General features: G+C 39.5%; 2 protein-coding genes across 2 annotated transcripts; both read right to left on the reverse strand.

Moving 5' to 3' along the window:
• LOC127844449 (uncharacterized transmembrane protein DDB_G0289901-like) lies at positions 1-6,435 on the reverse strand. The gene is made up of 5 exons (XM_052374659.1): positions 2,230-6,435; positions 1,959-2,030; positions 1,207-1,329; positions 754-798; positions 1-236 (listed from the first exon to the last, which is right to left on the reverse strand). The coding sequence occupies exons 1-5, from the start codon at positions 6,306-6,308 to the stop codon at positions 170-172; spliced, it is 4,386 nt and encodes a 1,461-aa protein (XP_052230619.1). The 5' UTR covers positions 6,309-6,435; the 3' UTR covers positions 1-169.
• A 5,728-nt stretch (positions 6,436-12,163) lies between these two features.
• LOC127844453 (mucin-19-like) lies at positions 12,164-18,836 on the reverse strand. The gene is made up of 6 exons (XM_052374669.1): positions 18,725-18,836; positions 15,752-18,347; positions 15,472-15,540; positions 14,617-14,739; positions 13,782-13,826; positions 12,164-12,663 (listed from the first exon to the last, which is right to left on the reverse strand). Exons 1-6 carry the CDS (start codon positions 18,762-18,764, stop codon positions 12,588-12,590), a joined length of 2,949 nt encoding a protein of 982 aa, XP_052230629.1. The 5' UTR covers positions 18,765-18,836; the 3' UTR covers positions 12,164-12,587.
• Positions 18,837-19,958: the final 1,122 nt, after the last annotated feature.

Raw genomic sequence — 19,958 nt, forward strand, 5'->3', positions numbered from 1 at the left:
AAAACGATTCATATATACAATACTAGTATATTACATAATTCAGGAAACAGAAGTTACACTTCAAACACAAAAAAAAGTTTATAAATCAAACATGTATGTTTTTATAGCAAATAATTTTATACAAAACAATGTGGCTACATGTATGCATGGCACAGAAAGGCTCCCCCCTCTATGGCGTATTAGACTCTGGCAGACCCTCCGCCTTGACAAATGCTACGCGCCGCGGAATTGTTCGTCTGCAATCAAAACAAATCACGTGAATATATAAACTTATACGAATGCGGAACTCAAATGTCTTAAAGTAGACACGGGAGAAAAAGGCGCATTCACAACGGGTGAAATATTATTTTTGTGAAAAAAAAGAGTGTGACATGTACATACATGTTCATAAACGACGAAAAGAGCCTCGCGTTTACTTTATTATAAGACTCAACTGATTTTTTGCTTAACCCATTTATGCCTAGCGTCTAGAAAAAGGCCTTGGCAAACAGCGTAGACCCAGATGAGACGCCGCCTGATGCGGCGTCTCATCTTGGTCTGCGCTGTTTGCTTAAAGGAATTTATGTAAGAAATATTCTAAATATAGAAATAAATATACTAGACATCCCTAATTTTGGAAATAAATTCATCCAATTTAGAAGGTAGGGAGAGTCCACTAGGCATAAATGGGTTAACTATAGGGCAGTAACCTGTTATTCACTATATATGCCTCACTTTGTTTGGATTCTTTTTACACCGAACATCTATACTCACCCTGAAGAACCTCTGCCGCGCTGCTTCCGTTCCGGATGTATGATTCTGAAAGAAAAACCAACGTTACGACGGTCGTTGACAGCAAAGGGCACATCAGCTTGTGCGAAATACGAATGATAAGTCCTTCTGCGTCTCAATGACATAATGCGAGTTTTTTTCATTTGCAAAATGAAACCGGGTTTGACCGATGCTATCTTTGAACGTATTCAAGTTCGTGTTGTTTTTGCTTATGATACGTTGGAGTGGAAATACCTCTTAAACAAACATTTCTAGCCACTCGTTCCGAGCAAAGAGGGAATATAATAAATTATTATTATTATTAGGAGGAGGTAAAGACGAAGAGGAAAATGAAGAAGACAAAGAAAAGGATGATACAGTATCTACAAACATATATTAATGATGTACTAGAATGCTAGCAGAAATTTATTCGTCGCCAAAAGCAACTAGACTTACATGTGACAGGCAGGGGTTGTCTTTATATGCACCTGACCCCATGGTTGAATGCTGATAGGCCACGTCGGACAGTCACCGACGCTGTTTGGATTTCCTTTGGCTGCCGAAAACTTTCCGATTCGACTTTCAGATGAAAAACACATCGAATTAAAATATGCAGAACCATCCGTCAATGAACACTTCTTGATAATATATTTGACCGATATACAAGATAAATACAAAGCTAGTTTAAATATTTTGAATGACACATAACTACATATTTAAAGTGATCAAGTTTAGCACAACACAAACGACTGAGTATAATTATGCAAGTAAAAAGAAACTTGTGCTGATTAAGATCTTATTTAGAACATCCGTTTTAGTGAAAGCAAAATAACGTTCGCGTATACTTCTAATCGAAGTACACTCGTAAGAAAACAAACCGAAAATTCCGAATGTCATTATGGAGATATTCATAAGATATCATTCGCATTCTTGCATTAACATGAGCCTCGCTCCGGAATAAAACGGGTCTTTATGCAGGTGCATAAAGTGCTGTTCAAAATTAGCCTATTCAGGGACGAAACTTTCCACTTTTATGGTATTTTTTTCGTATTAAACACTAGCGGAAATCAATTTTAGTCGGAAATGGTCATCCCTGATTACGCTGTAAGGACTCCACAGCTGTAAGGCTAATTTGTGGCGACACTTAACGCACATGCATTAAGTCTTATTTTCCCAGACCGCTGGTCTTTACAAATTATTTATTGTACCTTGATGTTTCTTCAAGAACACGTCCTCGACCTTTCTTCAGTAGGTCCTTCACCGCCGGCATGTCAATTGTCCTATAGAAAAAGTCAGTTTTTTTGTAAAACTTCAGGTAATGAACAGTGTTAAACTTAAGATAATGAACTGTTTTAAACTTAAGATAATGATCTATATATAGGTGTCGTTGATATGACTTGTTATGTATTTATGATTTTAAAGTTTGGATCAAATGTTTTAATAAAACGATGATTTCCGACGATTGAAATCAACACTTACAATTCACAATTGTTGCCTAGTTCTTCGAATATTATGAGTCGACCCTCCGTCCGATAGGGAAATTGGTCACATCCGTCCGGACCTGTGAACTTCGAGACAACAGACATAGATCCATCTTCAAATGTTGGCTCAGATTGATCAACCATTGGTCTCTCCGCGACAGGTTTAACGACCACTTCCTCAGACTTTTGTCCCCTAAGCATTGGACCAACATCACGAGGCGTTTGTCCCACATCACCAGACATGGGTTGTATATCACCAGGCTTTAATACATCCTCAGCATGCGTTTGTCTGGTGCCAGCAGGTGAATGCCCCACATCGGCATGCGTTTGTCCGGTAATACCAGGTGATAGTCCAACATCAACTGGCGTTTGTCTGGTACCATCAGGTGAAAGTCCAACATCAGCTGACGTTTGTCCGGTGACATCAGGTAATAGTCCCACATCAGAAGACATTTGTCCGGTACCACCAGGAATTGTTCCTGTGCCACCAAATAATCGTCCTGTATCACTAGACATTGGTCCTCTGTCATCAGGCATGCGTCCTCTATCTACAGACATAGATGCTTGATCATTAGCCATGGGTTCTACTTCGATAGGCTTTGGTGATACGTCAAAAGGCAATGGTGATATATCAATAGGCTGTTCTGCATCAATAGGTACTGGTTTAACAGATATTGGTGATACAACCAAAGTTGTCGGAGCTGCATCAATAGGCCCTTGTTGAACATTAATAGGAATAGGTACTGCATCAGACAGTATAGCCGTTTTAACAATAGGCATTGTTCCTATTTCACCAAACCTCGATCCTTTGTCACCAGGAATTGATCTATTTTCACTAGGTATTGATCCTGTGTCACCAGGAATTGAGCTTGTGTTACCAGACATTGATCCTATGTCACCGGGCATTGATCCTGTTTCACCAGTCATTGATCCTGTTTCACCAGACATTGATTCTGCGTCACCAGCCATTGATCCTGTGGTACCTGACATTGATCCTGTGTTACCGGGCATTGATCCTGCGTCACCATGCATTGGTCCTGTGTCACCAGGAATTGAGCTTGTGTTACTTGACATTGATCCTGTGCCACCTGGCATAGATCCTGTGTCACCAGTCATTGATCCTGTTTCACCAGACATTGATCCTGCGTCACCAGGCATTGATCCTGTGTTACCTGACATTGATCCTGTGTTACCGGGCATTGATCCTGCGTCACCAGGCATTGATCCTGTGTTACCAGTCATTGATCCTGTGTTACTTGGCATTTCTACCGCGTCACCAGGCATTGATCCTGTGTTACCAGTCATTGATCCTGTGTCACCAGGCATTGATCCTGTGTAACCAGTCATTGATCCGTTGTTACCAGTCATTGATCCTGTGTTACCTGGAATTGCTACCGCGTCACCAGGCATTGATTCTGCGTCACCAGGCATTGATCCTGTGTTACCATGCATTGATCCTGTGCCACCAGGCATTGATTCTGTGTTACCGGGCATTGATACTGCGTCACTAGGCATTGCTCCTGTGTCACCAGTCATTAATCCCGTGTTACCAGACATTGAAACCGTGTCACCAGTCATTGATCCTGTGTTACCAGTCAATGGTCCTGTGTCATCAGTCATTGATCCTGTGTCAACAGACCTTGATCCTGTGTTGCCAGGCATTGATCCTGTGTCGCCTGGCATTGATCCTGTGTTACCAGTCATTGATCTTGTGTTACCAGTCATTGATACTGCGTCACCAGTCATTGATTTTGTGTCTCCAGGCATTGATCCTGTGTCAACATGCATTGATCCTGTGTCACCAGTCATTGATCCTTTGTTACCAGTCATTGATCCTGTGTTACCAGTCATTGATCCTGCGTTTCCAGGCATTGATCCTGCGTCACCAGGCATTGGTCCTGTGTCACCAGTCATTGATCCTGTGTTAACGGTCATTGATCCTGTGTCACCAGGCATTGATCCTGTGTTCCCAGTCATTGATCCTGTGTCACCAGGCATTGACCCTGCGTTACCAGGCATTGATCCTACGTCACCAGGCATTGGTCCTGTGTCACCAGTCATTGATCCTGTGTTAACAGTCATTGATCCTGTGTCACCAGGCATTGATCCTGTGTTACCAACCATTGATCCTGTGTCACCAGGCATTGATCCTGTGTCACCAGACATTGAACCTGTGTTCCCAGGAACTGATCCTGTGTTAACAGGCATTGATCCTGTTTCACCAGTCATTGATCCTGTATCACCAGTCATTGATCCTGTGTTACCAATCATTGATCCTGTGTTACCGGGCATTGATCCTGTGTCACCAGGCATTGATCCTGTGTTACCAGTCATTGATCCTGTGTCACCAGGCATTGATCCATTGTCACCACGAATTGGCCCTGTGTTACCAGTCATTGATACCGTGTCACGAGGCATTGATACCGTGTCACCAGGCATTGGTCCTGTGTCACCAGTCATTGATCCTGTGTCACCAGTCATTGATCCTGTGTTATCAGGTATTGATCCCGTGTAACCAGACATTGATCCTGTGTCACCTGGCATTATTCCTGTATTACCAGTCATTGATCCTGTGACACCAGGCATTGATCCTGTGTTACCATGCATTGATCCTGTGTTACCAGTCATTGATCCTGTGTCACCAGGCATTGACCCTGCGTTACCAGGCATTGACCCTGCGTTACCAGGCATTGGTCCTGTGTCACCAGTCATTGATCCTGTGTTAACAGTCATTGATCCTGTGTCACCAGGCATTGATCCTGTGTTACCAGTCATTGATCCAGTGTCACCAGTCATTGATCCTGTGTCACCAGTCATTGATCCTGTGTTAACAGTCATTGATCCTGTGTCACCAGGCATTGATCCTGTGTTACCAGTCATTGATCCTGTGTCACCAGGCATTGATCCTGTGTTACCAGTCATTGATCCTGTGTCACCAGGCATTGATCCTGTGTCACCAGGCATTGATCCTGTGTTACCAGTCATTGATCCTGTGTCACCAGGCATTGATCCTGTGTTACCGGGCATTGATACCGTGTCACCAGGCATTGGTCCTGTGTCACCAGGCATTGATCCTGTGTTACCAGTCATTGATCCTGTGTCACCAGGCATTGACCCTGTGTTACCAGTCATTGATACCGTGTCACGAGGCATTGATACCGTGTCACCAGTTATTGGTCCTGTGTCACCAGTCATTGATCCTGTGTCACCAGTCATTGATCCTGTGTTATCAGGTATTGATCCCATGTAACCAGACATTGATCCTGTGTCACCTGGCGTTATTCCTGTGTTACCAGTCATTGATCCTGTGACACCAGGCATTGATCCTGTGTTACCAGGCATTGATCCTGTGTCACCAGACATTGATCCTGTGTCACTAGGCATTGATATTGTGTTACCGGCCATTGATACTGCGTCACCAGGCATTGATCCTGTGTCACCAGACATTGAACCTGTGTTCCCAGGCACTGATCCTGTGTTAACAGGCATTGATCCTGTTTCACCAGTCATTGATCCTGTATCACCAGTCATTGATCCTGTGTTACCAATCATTGATCCTGTGTTACCAGTCATTGATCCCGTGTCACCAGACATTGATCCTGTGTCACCAGTCATTGATTCTGTGTCACCAGGCATTGATCTTGTGCTTCCGGGCATTGCTCCTGTGTCACCAGACATTGATCCTTTGTTACCGGGCATTGAAACTGCGTCACCGGGCATTGATTCTGTGTCACCAGGCATTGAACCTGTGTTACCAGGCATTGATCCTGTGTTAGAAGACATTGATCCTGTTTCACCAGGCATTGATCCTGTGTCACCAGTCATTGATCCTGTGTTACCAATCATTGATCCTGTGATACCGGGCATTGATCCTGTGTCACCAGGCATTGATTCTGTGTTACCAGGCATTGATCCCGTGATGCCAGTCATTAAGCCTGTGTCAACAGGCATTGATCCTATGTATAAAGGCATTGTTTTGAGGTTGTCAGTAATTGATCCTGTATCTCCAGCATTTGTTATGGTGTCACCAGACATTGGTCCTGATACACCAGGAATTCGTCCTGTATCATTTAGCATTGCTCTTGTATCGCTAGGTACTATCCATGCTTCTCCAGGTATAGGACTTTTGTCAATGGTCGATTGACCAGCCTCTATGGACGTTGGTTCATTCACGTTAAATTTATTTCCCAGCTGCACGTTTAGGGGGTTTACGGTACTTGGACGGCCAGTAGCCAAAGAGGCACCGACTACAGATAAAATAAAAACGTTATCTTACCAGCTTAGTGTCAATTGAAAATATTGATCATGCAATTGTTTTAAAATTGTTTTATAAGTGAGCCTCGCACTGGGAAAACCGTTCTTAATGCATGTGCATTAACTGTCTTCCCAGATTTACATGTGTAGTCAGTACAGGCTAGTCAGGCATAACACTTTCCGCTTTTATGGAATATATCGTTTGAAGGAAGTGTCTTCTAAAAGAAAATTCCGAGAAGGTGGAAAGTGTCATTTCAGATTAGACTATTCTTATCTGGGACGACACTTTACGAAAATGCACTTAATCCCATTTCCCCCGATCGAGGCTCAATAATTTGCGTATTTGTTTTTCATCGAAATTCGGCTAACATATAAATAAACATTTGTAAGAATGTTCCTGTTAGTTTCAATGTCAGATGTTTTGTGAATATAATAACGTAAAGCTTCATCAAAGAAATGATTCTTTCTTGTTAAATCTTAGTTTAACCAATGGCATTTTCATTTATTTCCAAAACGTAGGTTGGTTTAAGAAAATTATGAAAACCATAAACTGTCACTTACCGATGAGAAATGTTACACCGTAAATAATCGCCATCACATCTCCTGCAGTAACTCACATACGTTAACAATGAAAGAACGTTACGTTAACGCTTGTTTATATATGCCTAACGCTTCGTGAACTGTCACATAAGTTGAGGATATGAGGCGGTGGAAGGGTTTCCAAGTCAGTCTTTATTAATGAATGAATGAACAAATGAATGAATCAATACATGAATGAATTCATTGATTAATTTATTCTTTCATTCATAGAGACTGACTTTGAAACCAGTACACCAATGAATGAATGAATTGATACATTTATAAATTGATTCAATCATTCATTCATTCGTTCAATCATTCATTCATTCACCCATCCATCCATTCATTCGTAGAGACTGACTTAAAAACTCTTCCAGCGCCTCCTAACCTTAATAAATTAACGAACGAACGAATGAATGAATGAATGTATTAATGAATTTATAAATTAATTAATGCATGAACGAACGAAAGATCGAACGACCGAACGATAAAAACACACGAACGAATCAACGAACGAATTAATTAAATAATGAAAGAATGCATGAACGAACGATGGAACGAATTAACAAATGAATGACCGTACGAACGAAAAAAGAATGAATAAATCAATGAATGAATTAATATATAAAATAAACCACAAGATGATAAATACATGAATTAAAATTCATAACAAATAAAAAAAAATAAAAAAAAATAATAAACAAATAGTAGTTTCTTTTTCAAGTTTTATTAAACATATATTTACTTAAGCTCGATAACATGAAAAGCTGGAGCCTTCTAAGAAAGTATTGTGTCCATTTCTTGGGTAGAACCAGTATTTTTGTTTTGAGCTCTTGTAAACGGTGCCAAATTGAGGATCAAACGCACAATCTCTTAATAGTCTGGTTACCAACCCTCTTGTTTGAAGACAACTTTTTTAAAGCAGGATTGCGGTTTGCGGTTTGCGCATTCAGTCACGCTTGTTTATTTAAAGCACAAAACAATATAAATGTAGTATTGTATTTGATTTAAAGGCTTAAATTAAATAAATACATTCAAGATGCTTTTTAAAAAGAAAATATAATATGGCATTAACCAGTTTTACCAGGTTTTGAGTGCTGTATATAAATGAACTATTCATTGAATCCCACATGAGTTAATGTGCCCCCCCCCCCCCCTCAACCTTAAGCCGAACCTCACGTTTTTTTTTAGAATAAACAATCACGCGTTAAACAAGGCTTTGTTTCTTTACATGCGCTTGTTATAGATTTGTCATGCTGTTGTCAATAAGGGCGTGTCAAACATGAAACAATAGTCATTCAATGTCTGTGTCCAAGCAAACAACAATAAATTAAGAGTAAGACAAGTGACTAAAAGGATATTTCGTAGTTTTGGGAAACAAAAAAGAATGTTCTAAACATGTTTTCTTTGACATAATGCTGTTATGGAAAGTACGCCTTGCTTGTCTGATGTTATTTCTTTTGTAAGACTTCAGGTTATTTCCTTTAAAGGATATGTGCCTTTTCTTGAGACGGATATCGGTAACTTATTTTGACGGATGTAGGGTACTTCTTTTGACTGAAATTTTTTATTTCTTTTGTATGATAAAGATTACTTTTTCACACTTATAAATGTAATTTATTTCTTTTACGGATGAAGAGTATTTTTGTTAACTGATATATTTTATTTATTTGCAAAGCATATGTTAATTAGTTTTAAGGATATGGTTGATTTCTTTTTACGCATATTTCTTTTTTTTCTTTAGACGGATACATGTGATAGCTTTTGACGGAAACATGTCATTTCTATTGACGGAAATATTTGTATCGGCTATCGTTTATTTTCTCGATTATTGCTACCTTACTGCCATACAAAGGCATTTCTGAAGTCATAAATACATACCATATACCATAATTCTCACGTTTTAGAACTAAAATACATATTATTAAAAGCATTTTGGATGCTTATTATGAAACTTTAATGTAAAATTGTTATTCTTAGATGAAAATATCAGTCTCAAATATAAAAAGTCCCTTTGAATAACTCCATTAATGTTTAAATATTTAATGCTATAGACTCATTGCGAGTTGCATTTTTATGATCTTGTACATCTTAATCATCGGTGTACGTATGCTAGATGATGGATTGAGAATGCTTGAACAAAACCGCATCTATGTGTCACTATGAATGATTAATTATGAATGTGATACAAAAATCAATAACAAAAGCAACGAATTTGTCGAAAGTATTTTCCTGCATCTATCAATAAATATTAAACTTGTACCGAAATATGTGAGCATTGTAAGACGCTGATCAACTTCAATAAGCATATAAATAACATAAATGGTGGTCAATGAAACCACACCTCATACTGTATGTACAATACAATCAATCATAGTACGAGGTTTATTCAATGAATTCGAAGACTTGCATTATAACTAAGTCTCCCTCTCGGAAAACGGGACCCAGTGTATGTGCGTAAAGTGTCGACCCATAATAGACTGTGCAGGCTTATCAGGGACGACGTTTTCCGCGTTCATGGTGTTTTTCTGATTATCCTGTCCGGACTGCACGCCTGTGCGGAATGCACACGCTTATCTGGGCGATATTTTGGGCACATGCATCAAGCCCCGTCTTACTGAAAGAGGTTCAATTGTAATTCGTGCTGCCACTTGCCAGAGCACTATAAACCACAACAATCGAACGTTTTTTTAAGAAACACGTCATCAAAATGTCATAGCTGTAAACCGTTATCGCCCCGCGGCCTAATTGCAAATTAGGCGTCGATGAGTTCGCTCATACTTTAGGGCATATTTTAATCGAACTCAGTTTCACAACATTTAACTTTGTTTTATATTGAATATCATATATCATATGAAATAAATAGCAACATTTTTTTAATAACGTGTTAGAAACGTTTTCCTGTACACATGCCGTCATAAACACTACAATTTTCCGACTGATTTCACCAATTGATTAAATTATTAAAATATTGTAAGGTGATATTATTTGAAGTAATATGTTTGTAAACTAAACTTAATAGAGTAGAATGCACTTTTACTCAAATGTAGGCATGTCGGCGGGCTTGGTTATTAAATATAAACCATATGAATTGATATATCTGAAATATATTGTTCTTTACTCGTGTTTTTTTTTCATATCTATCGTGGTGATCGCACTGTCACTGTTTTTCCCCCGATCTGTTGCGATCTTAACCCTTTCAGTGCGGGAACCGAATTTTGAAGGCCTTTGCAAACGTGGCGTCTCATCAGGATCCAAACTGTTTGCAATTCTGATAATATTCTTTGAAAAAAATCGAAGAAAATGCTAATTTTAGAAATTCAGCAGAAGACATTTTAGCAGACGACAAATTTCCCAGCATGCAAAGTGTTAATTAAAAAGTAATATCGCTAGTATGTTGCGCTGTATTTATGTCACTCATCCCAGCTCTCATATCGATAGATTGAAAGATATCGCAACCATAGTCGTATTGTTTCGTTACAAAGCATTTCTTAATACATGTTTGGTAACGCATCATCGTTCAAAGAGTAATAATTCATGACATCAACCCTTGATGAACGCATCGAATGGGAGACCCAATCGTGTAATAATTCGAAGAACTCCAATCGGGCCGTATATGAGTCGCGTTCTGATAAAACTGGGCATAATGCATGTGCGTAAAGTGTCGTCCCAAATTAGCCTGTGAAGTCCGCACAGGCTAATCAGACACGACACTTTCCGCCTAAATTGGATTTTTGCTAAGAAGAGACTTCATTTATACGAAAAATGTAATTAAAGCCGATAGTGTCGTCCTTGATTAGCCTGTGCGGATTGCACATGCTAATCAAGGACGACACTTTACGCACATGCATTATATCCCTGTTTTCTCAGAACACAACTCATATAATTCAATATGAACTGTGTTATTGAGGCCCCTGTGAGAAGATTGAACTCAATCGCAAAGAAATCCATCATAAAGTACGGCCACGCATCATTTCGGATATTAGCCTGAAATATCAGAACAGTTACTTCATGTACTTGTCGCTAATCACAATCGCACGATCATACTACCGTGGTATAATCAATTAATAAATACTGATGATTTGGTGATCTGTGTGATGAAAATAAAAAATCGTTTTAACGTTGATATGGTCCTTTGAATAGAACTAATGTGGACTCTTTTTTTTGTGGGGGGGGGGGGGGCTACTTTCCACAACGCGTATCAATAAACTTGGTGGTCATGCCTAAGTTGAACAAGTCTGTAGGTCAGTAAATAAAGACCTAATCTTTGAACTTTTAAACAAACATTCCAAACATTAATTCCTTCATTACGTTTGAAAATTCGCCGTTTGTGATTATTGGAGTTTTCTTACTATGTCACTTTTAACTCAGTTTGTGTTACTAGTTTACGTTCAATATGAATACAATGGTAAACTGCCAATTTCACCCCTTGAGCTATTATTGTGACGGTTGTTGTTGTTTTTGGTCACGTTTGAACATGCATTCACGTAATGCAAAGTTTGCATGCATTATATGACTGTCACGTGAACGTCAGTTTTGATGTAGGTTGTCTTTTTCAATGATCGATTTTAAACAATCTAAGGTCCAAAATACATCTTTCTCAGACAACTTGACAAGTATGCAATTGTATAACCTGTATAGATTTTACCGGTAATCGAATATTAAATACAAAGTGTTTTTTAAGGACATATATTCATTGACAAATTATTAATGGGCACAGCGTCAGTAACAAAGTATTATCTTCTGAGGTCTGTTTAATATATGTTATTTAATTATTTAATGTAAAATTCCATAAAATAACAAGAATATTGGGTAAAAGAGTATATCGTTTTTCGGTACACGGATTGTTGTTGGTTTGTGGCCTTCGTTCAGTTCCATAAATCCTTGTACTAAAGAATAAAGACACACGCGGAAAGTTAACTTAAAACAGGGAGGTACAACAAAACCATGTTGTTGTTTTTTATTCTTCCAGTTTGTCCCATTGTAGATGGTCAACACAGATATGTAAACTATCATTTTAATTTGCGTTGGCTATTGTCAATATTGACTGACGAACGTTTAAGTTAAACGTATGGGCATAGCTCTTAAAAAACGAAAAATCAATTTCAACAGTATTTAATCGACATTTTGAAGAACTAGCACGGCTTCTACACGTGTCCAAATGTATAGTACCTTTTGTGTATTCTACAACCAACTATGCGGTCCTGCAATGACAACAACTGTTTCGGCTTTATTTTGCCATTGATATGTTAAACAGCACATTATATTGCGTACACTTTATACAAATACTCATTATTACAAATTACAACGTCAGATACACATGATTTTAGACTTACCGCTATTAAGGAATGACAACGGAATTGGTTGCGTTGAGCACAACTTGCTATGCAATCAAATGTCTATTATGCTATTCATTGTTTCGATTTTACATACAACTAAAAACCCAGGAAGTGCATACATGAGTGACCTTAATGTTCTCTGCAGTTTTCAGTGTTTGATGGCATTTGTAGTTCCGAATGTTCGCTACACGTTTAATTGTTTTTTGCCATCGATTCGCCCCTGTGCTTTCTGATACACAACTCTCTGTCCGACCGTTTGGCTGTAAACAAAAGAAAGAATGCGTAAAAGGTCGCGGTGGTGTAGTAAGGTCGCGGTGGTGTAGTGGATGAGGTGTCCGCCTAGCGATCGGGAGTTCGTGGGTTCGCTCCCTACTCGGGGAGCAATCTCATTATCTCCTCCACACACACCAAGTACTGGTTCTTCCCAGGAAACGGACTCGACAATGTCCACATCTGCCTATAATAGGCCTTCCTGTAATAGTCAGCAATTGACTGTAGGAAGTACGAAGTAGAAGTAGAAAAATAGGATTGAAAGAGCTGCAACCCGTAATACGGCTTAAGCAAAGGTAGCAACCTCAGCGCAGAGATTTGACTGGAACCAGCATAGCTGGATAAAATCTCTGCCTGTATAACCAACCACATGATAACCGAGCCACATGGTACAATATTTGTTCCGTTGTTTTTTTTACTTTCTTTTTAAAGTTTATGTAATTAATTTTGCATTATGAACAAAAACTTATAGACTATTTTTCAAATATAAAAGAAAACTTTTCATAAAATAATAAGTAAAAACATTCTTCCAGACCTGGAATGATTTTCTTGTGATGGCAGAGGTTGTATCAATCTCTCAATCTCCACGCAAAGTTGTCGTTCCATGCTCTCACATTCAATCTCTGACATCACAAGAAAATCCTACTCGATTTGGGAGGATTTGTTTTGTGTAAATATTATATTATGACAAGTAAAAACAGCAAAGAACGACTACTCTGCGTGGAGATTGAAAAGGTAGAAGAACACATTAATCACCCCTGCTGGATATGAACATTAATCACCCTTGCTGGATATGGCAACGACACGTTTAAATATTAAAAATGTTAGCTTTTTATACTTATTTGAAACATCTACTGTAAAATGAACTTCATGTATACATATATTTATTAAACTTAATACTGTTATTTGTGTAATTTTGGTTAATTAAAGAAAATTTAAAAACCCGACTTCATTTTTAATTTCCTTTCCAGAGAACCGTCGGCTAATTCTATATAAGCTTTATAACATGTATTTTATGCAGTTAATAAATACGTCGTATGATGATTATTTCGTGCACATTATTGATTAATGTACGTGCGTGAAAAAAGTACACGGAATGATAACTCACCGTGTAAGACCCCGGCCCAGCGCTGTCCTCGTTGGTTGAATGATACTGTAATTGATCAACACATGGTATCGAAATTTTAAATCTCACAACGTAGATGTATATCAATGCGCAGCAGTATGTATGACGATAAAGCGTGTATTAATCTTTCCATCTTTATACTTAATCGTATACATGAGTGAAAAATTAAGAAATATGACAGAGTTCTGTGAGCCTAAAATGGTATATAGATCGCTTGACTAAACAGCTAGGAATCACGGGTGCTGTTCCCGCCTGGCCATATAACAAATGCTCGCCGTGGCGAAATGGCTATGTTGTCCGCCTAGCGATCTGGAGTTCACGGTTTCGATCCCCGCTGTGGGTGCGTTCTCTCAAAGACACCAATTACTGGTTCTAGGCCCAGGGAACGTTTCAATACGCTTGAGGCCTTCGATGCAATCGAGCTAAGATAAATAAGTTTAAACTAACTTGTGTGGAGAATGGTAGGCCTGTTTTCAGTTAATGTCATAAGTATGTGCACTAAGAGCTGGTAAACTGTTACCAGCTATCCCAGTTGTGAGTCGGTTATCGCGACGACGCGCGACGTCGCGTGAACTGACGTAAAGAACCGGTTTTCAGCATTTACCCTATTTAGTCATCTATTATATAAGATCGAGTCTCTAGTGTGGAGTCTGCATACTACAAACATCTCAAAAATCGCCGTTTACATATCATCATTTTTTTAATATATATTTCGAGTCTATATATCTTGAGTCAGATAAAAAAAGTAACGAAAACCGACACAAAGCTCACATACAATTACACTAGTAGTACAGTGTGAGTATGAAAAACAACTTACATGTGACAAAGAGCTGTGGTCCGTATGTGTACCAAACCCCAGGGCATAACGGTGATTTGCCAGGACGGACAAGCACTGTTGTTGCCCGGATTGCCTTGCGACGCAGAAAATTCACCGATTGGACTGAAACGAGTTGCACATTTGTTACTTTTGTAATATAAAATAGTTTGTCTCACGTATAATGCACACACCTTTAATAATGTCTTATTTTTTCAGGTTTTTTTCATTAACAGGCTTTTATAACTTCTAAAAGGAGTTTTGTTTTTGTACCTCAATACCATTTTTTTCTAATTTCTCGTATGTTCTTTTAAAATATGAATTACTAGTAATTTCTTTAATCTTGGCATTTTATTGAATTATACAGCGATAACATTGATGCCTGCATTCCTCACAATCTGGCCTTAGAGCCCGAAACAAACATGGCTATGCGCCTTTGCTATCTGATTATTGTTTTTTTTTTAATGTGTCGCGTTCTGAGAAAACTGGGAATAATGCCTGTGCGTAAAGTGTCGTCCCAGATTAGCCTGTGAAGTCCGCACAGGCTAATCAGGGACGACACTTTCCGCCTAAACAAGATTTTCGGTAAGAAGGGACTTCCTTAAAAATACCATAAAAGCGAAAAGTGTCGTCCCTGATTAGTCTGTGCGGACTGCACAGGCTAATCTTGGACGACACTTTACGCACTTGCATTATGCCCAGTTTTCTCAGAACGCGACACAAATGACCTTCAAATGTCCGGTCAACATTTTGTGCCTCAATCGGTTACAACGATGTTGTCACTCTTCGTAAATTTACGTTTAAACAATTAATACAACAACTAGCCACTAAAAACAGTGCCAACTAGTTTATTGTTACCTTGTTATTTCAAACGTGGCACGTCTTCGCTCTTGATGAAGATCCTTGACTACGGACATGTTGATCTTTCTAAATACGAAACAGTACCAACTAGAAATCAACAACACGCGTTTGTTAATGTATTAGGGGCACATATTGTATAACATTCCAATGTTATTTCAATATCACACGTATTCGCAATATAACATATACAGCGATGTTATTCATGATCAGCCACATTGAGCAATAAAAACGACGACAAACACATGAGCTAGAGAGAGATTGAAATATATGGACTTACAGCTCACAGTTATTCTGGATTCCTTCAAATATCACCGACTCCCCGTCCTTACGATATGGTAACCGCATACATCCATCAGGGCCGATGTATTTAGCCAGCACAGGCATTGGTTCAGATTCGTTGCGGATTGGTCTTGCTATCCCTTCAGGCATTGGTTCAGATTCGTTGCGGATTGGTCTTGCTATCCCTTCAGGCATTGGTTCAGATTCGTTGCGGATTGGTCTTGCTATCCCTTCAGGCTGTTTACCTTCTTTGCTTAAAGCTATTCTTCCAGTGCCTTTTCCTTCCCCGCCTGTTTGTGAAGTTAAACCTCCAATTGGCTGGCCGTTTTCGCCTGATGTTGAAGCTATTGCCGCCGTCCTCTGGCCTTCTTCGATTGAAGCTATTTTCCCAGTGCTTTGGCCCCCTTCGTCCAATGCTGAGGGTATTCTTCCATTACTTTGTACCCCTTCACTTGTTGGTGAAGCTGTTCTTCCAATGCTTTTGCCCTCTGTGCCTGCTGATGAACGTGTTCTTTCGCTAGTCTGTCCTGCATTGCTTATTGTGGTTACTACTATGTCTGGAAGAACCCTTCTACTACTCTCAGTGAACTGATCGAGAGCGCTTGTTATTGACCCTAATTCTCTTGGTATACTAGTTGTTGAAAGTATTCCACTGTTGATCTGCCCCGGGGTTTTAGTGGCGGATACATTTCCTGCCTGTATCACACTAGTTAGGCCAATTCCTTCTGCAAATGTTCCTGGTGTGCTGGTTGTGAATGCTATTTCTCCAGGCAGGCCAAACAATGTTTGTCCACGACTTTGTCCTCGTTGGCTTATTACGGACTCCATTGCTTTGTAACCGGTCATGTTAGTAGGGGAAAACTTTCTGTTAAGCATATTTACTACTTGTGCGACAGTGAGACCTTTCCAGCCGGTAATTTGACCTTTCTCTCCAGAATTTGGCCCCAAGCTTCCCGTCATTTGACTTTCTTCGCCAGAACGAGTTCCCATACTTACTGACATTTGCCCTTCCTCACCAGCTGTTGGGCCCATACTTCCCGTTTGACCTTCCTCACCAGCGCTTGATCCCATATTTTCCGTCATTCGACCCTCCTCGCCAGAACCTGGCCCCATATTTCCCGTCATTTGACCTTCCTCGCCAGACGTTTGCCCAATATTACCCGTCATGTTGCCCCCCTCGCCCGGAGTTGGGCCCATTGTACCCGTTATTTGACCTTCTTCACCAGAACTTGGCCCCATATTTCTCGTAATTTTACCTTCCTCGCCCGAGGTTGGACCTATACTTCCCGTTTTACCTTCTTCACCAGAACTCGGCCCAATATTTCCCGTCATTCCACCTTCCTCGCCAGACGTTTGCCCAATATTACCCGTCATGTTTCCCCCCTCTCCCGGAGTTGGGCCCATTCTTCCCGTCATCTGACCTTCTTCACCAGAACTTGACCCCATATTTCCCGAAATTTTACCTTCCTCGCCCGAGGATTGACCTATACTTCCCGTTTTACCTTCTTCGCCAAAACTCGGCCCAATATTTCCCGTAATTTTACCTTCCTCGCCCGAGGTTGGGCGCATAATTCCCGTTTTACCTTCCTCGCCAAAACTTGGCCCCATACTGCCTAAGGATGGACCCATGCTTGTTGACATTTGACCGCCAAAGAGTGGGGCCAGACTTCCTGACATTTGGCCCCCTAAGGTTGGACTTAGGCTTCCTGACATTTGACCGCTAGAGTGTGGGCCCATGCTTCCTAACATTGGACCCATTTTCCCTGACATTTGATTTCCGGCAGGTAGACCCGTGCTTCCTGACATCTGACCCGAAGTTGGACTCATACTTCCGGTCAATTGACCTTCTTCGCCAGAGGATGTGGTCATATTTCCAGTAATTTGACCTTCGCCAGAGCTTGAACCAAGGGTTCCAGTCTCTTGACCTTCATTCGACACGGGCCCCATACCAAAAGACGGCTGCCCTTCGCCAATAATTGAATTTATAACCATATTATGCATTCCCATTTCTCCTCTTATAGCACCTATCGGTCCAGCCATTCGACCTACTTCGCCATTTCTCAAACGTACTTTAGTGAGCATTTGTAGTACTTCGTCGAAAGAAGAACCAGGTCCCCGAGCTATTTGGGTTTCACCAGAGGATGAACCTATTTGCCAAGGCATTTGTCCTTCTTTACTTGATGTTGAACCTATCACAAAAGGCATTTTTCCCTCATTCCCAGACATTGAGCTGCTTTTTGAAAAAAGTTTTGCTATTTCGTCAACAGATAACCTCGGTACTCCTGGCGGTTTCAAATCTTTTCCAAATGCGGCCTGAAATGGGATCCCCGCTGTCAGTTGAGTAGTTGTGGCGGATGTAAGAATGGGTTTTCCTAACATCCGACCTTCTTCACTAGCCAGTGAACCGTTTCCGTCAGGCGTTTGAACTATTTCCCCACCTGTTGGTCTTACTATGTTAGCCCGTGATCTAAACTGGCCGAAAAACGGTGATAGACCCATATTCATGAATGCTTGATCCATCACTGCTGTGGTATTCCTTAATCCTATAGTTGCAGGGTCCGTGGTACTTTGGCCTGCAACCCATGTTAGCCCAACTGAAAACACACACACAATATTTCACTAGCTCTAGTTATTATTTATACTAGGAATCTGATGTTTTATTTATTTATTCGGCATGAATTATATATAATTGCGAAGTAAGTTAGATTCAATGTTAAAAAAGTGCTGTTTGAAACGAGTAAACATTAGCGAAAAAGATGTATCTTTTTATGTAAAATAATACAAAATAATTCCCCGTTGCTTCTTTATATGAACGTAGTTTTGAAAGGCGTCGATGCTTGTCATTTGTGGAAAAATCAATCACTTCAATAGTTAAATGTTGTTATAAATTTTTAATTATCAACGTGATATATATTCTTTTAATGACGACATAAGCAAGTTATTGACTTAAATATAATCTCAAATCACTAACTGATGATGAATACTGCTTCATACGATACCGCCATATTCATTTTGTAATTTCAAATACAAGGAATTGACGTCTATTCAACCGCTTATATAATAGTCGTATTCACGCACTTAAGGGACGCCATTAAATAAATGTATGTGTCCAAGATACGCGTTACAAAATAATTAATGTTGTGTAATGATGAGGAGCGACAAGAGACCAGGCCGTTTTAAATTAGAAAATACAGTTTTGATAAATGTTTATTTATAGTAATGTCGGCAGCACCTATATCGTCCCAAACGACCCTGTAAATAACAAAACAGGGGATCATGGGTTCGATTCCTATTGATGTTTGCGGATGTTTTGTGATGTGCTAAATTTGGTACATTTGTATAAATGTTCTTTTTTTAACAAGGATAATTTAATTCTTTCATTGATTTCAGATGCTATTCGTGTTGCGCTTTTGAATTGAGAGAATTGAACGAGTAGTAAATAGGTTAATCACATAAAGACAAGATGATGTAAAAAGGTTCTTAAGACAGTTGGAAAATATAATTTTTGCAGACCCTTCATCGAACCTCAGAACTCGGCTCTATCTAGTTATTCGCAACAGATACATGTTTGTGCAAGAAATTGCTACGTGTCAAACATCTTAAACAACAATATGTTTTTATCACGAAGTCTTTCGGACGATTCATTTGTTATATGTGTCCAAAACATGAACGATTAATGGAGAGTAAAACAGGTTTAATCCAGATATACCTAGCGTCTAGATAAAAGGCCTTGGCAAACAGCGTACACCCAGGTTAGACGCCTCATAATGCGGCGTCTCATCTGGGTCTACGCTGTTTGTTTAAAGGAATTTCTGTCAGAAATATTCTAAATATAGAAATAAATATACTAGACATCCCTTATTTTGGAAATAATTTGATCCAAGTTAGAAAGATGGGAGAGTCCACTAGGCATAAATGGGTTAACTACAGTTCTCCAAAGTATGATACGGACAAAACAGTTATTTATGTAAAACCTGCAGATGTTCCGTTATAATTCGCTTTGAAAAATGAGATTACGTATGTATTACTCTTTTATAATACGAAATATCGTCCAATCAAATGATCGTTCAATAAACAATAAGCGTATTAAAAAAGTAAATAAACAATTCATAAAATGCTCGAACTGCAAGACCAACTATGTTGGTGCTAAAACTTCATGTATTGAAATATCGTTGCACAAAATGTGAGTAATTAGTGAGATTTGG

This window comes from Dreissena polymorpha, chromosome 9 (assembly GCF_020536995.1).
Source record: "Dreissena polymorpha isolate Duluth1 chromosome 9, UMN_Dpol_1.0, whole genome shotgun sequence".
In the NCBI taxonomy this organism is placed as follows: domain Eukaryota; kingdom Metazoa; phylum Mollusca; class Bivalvia; order Myida; family Dreissenidae; genus Dreissena; species Dreissena polymorpha.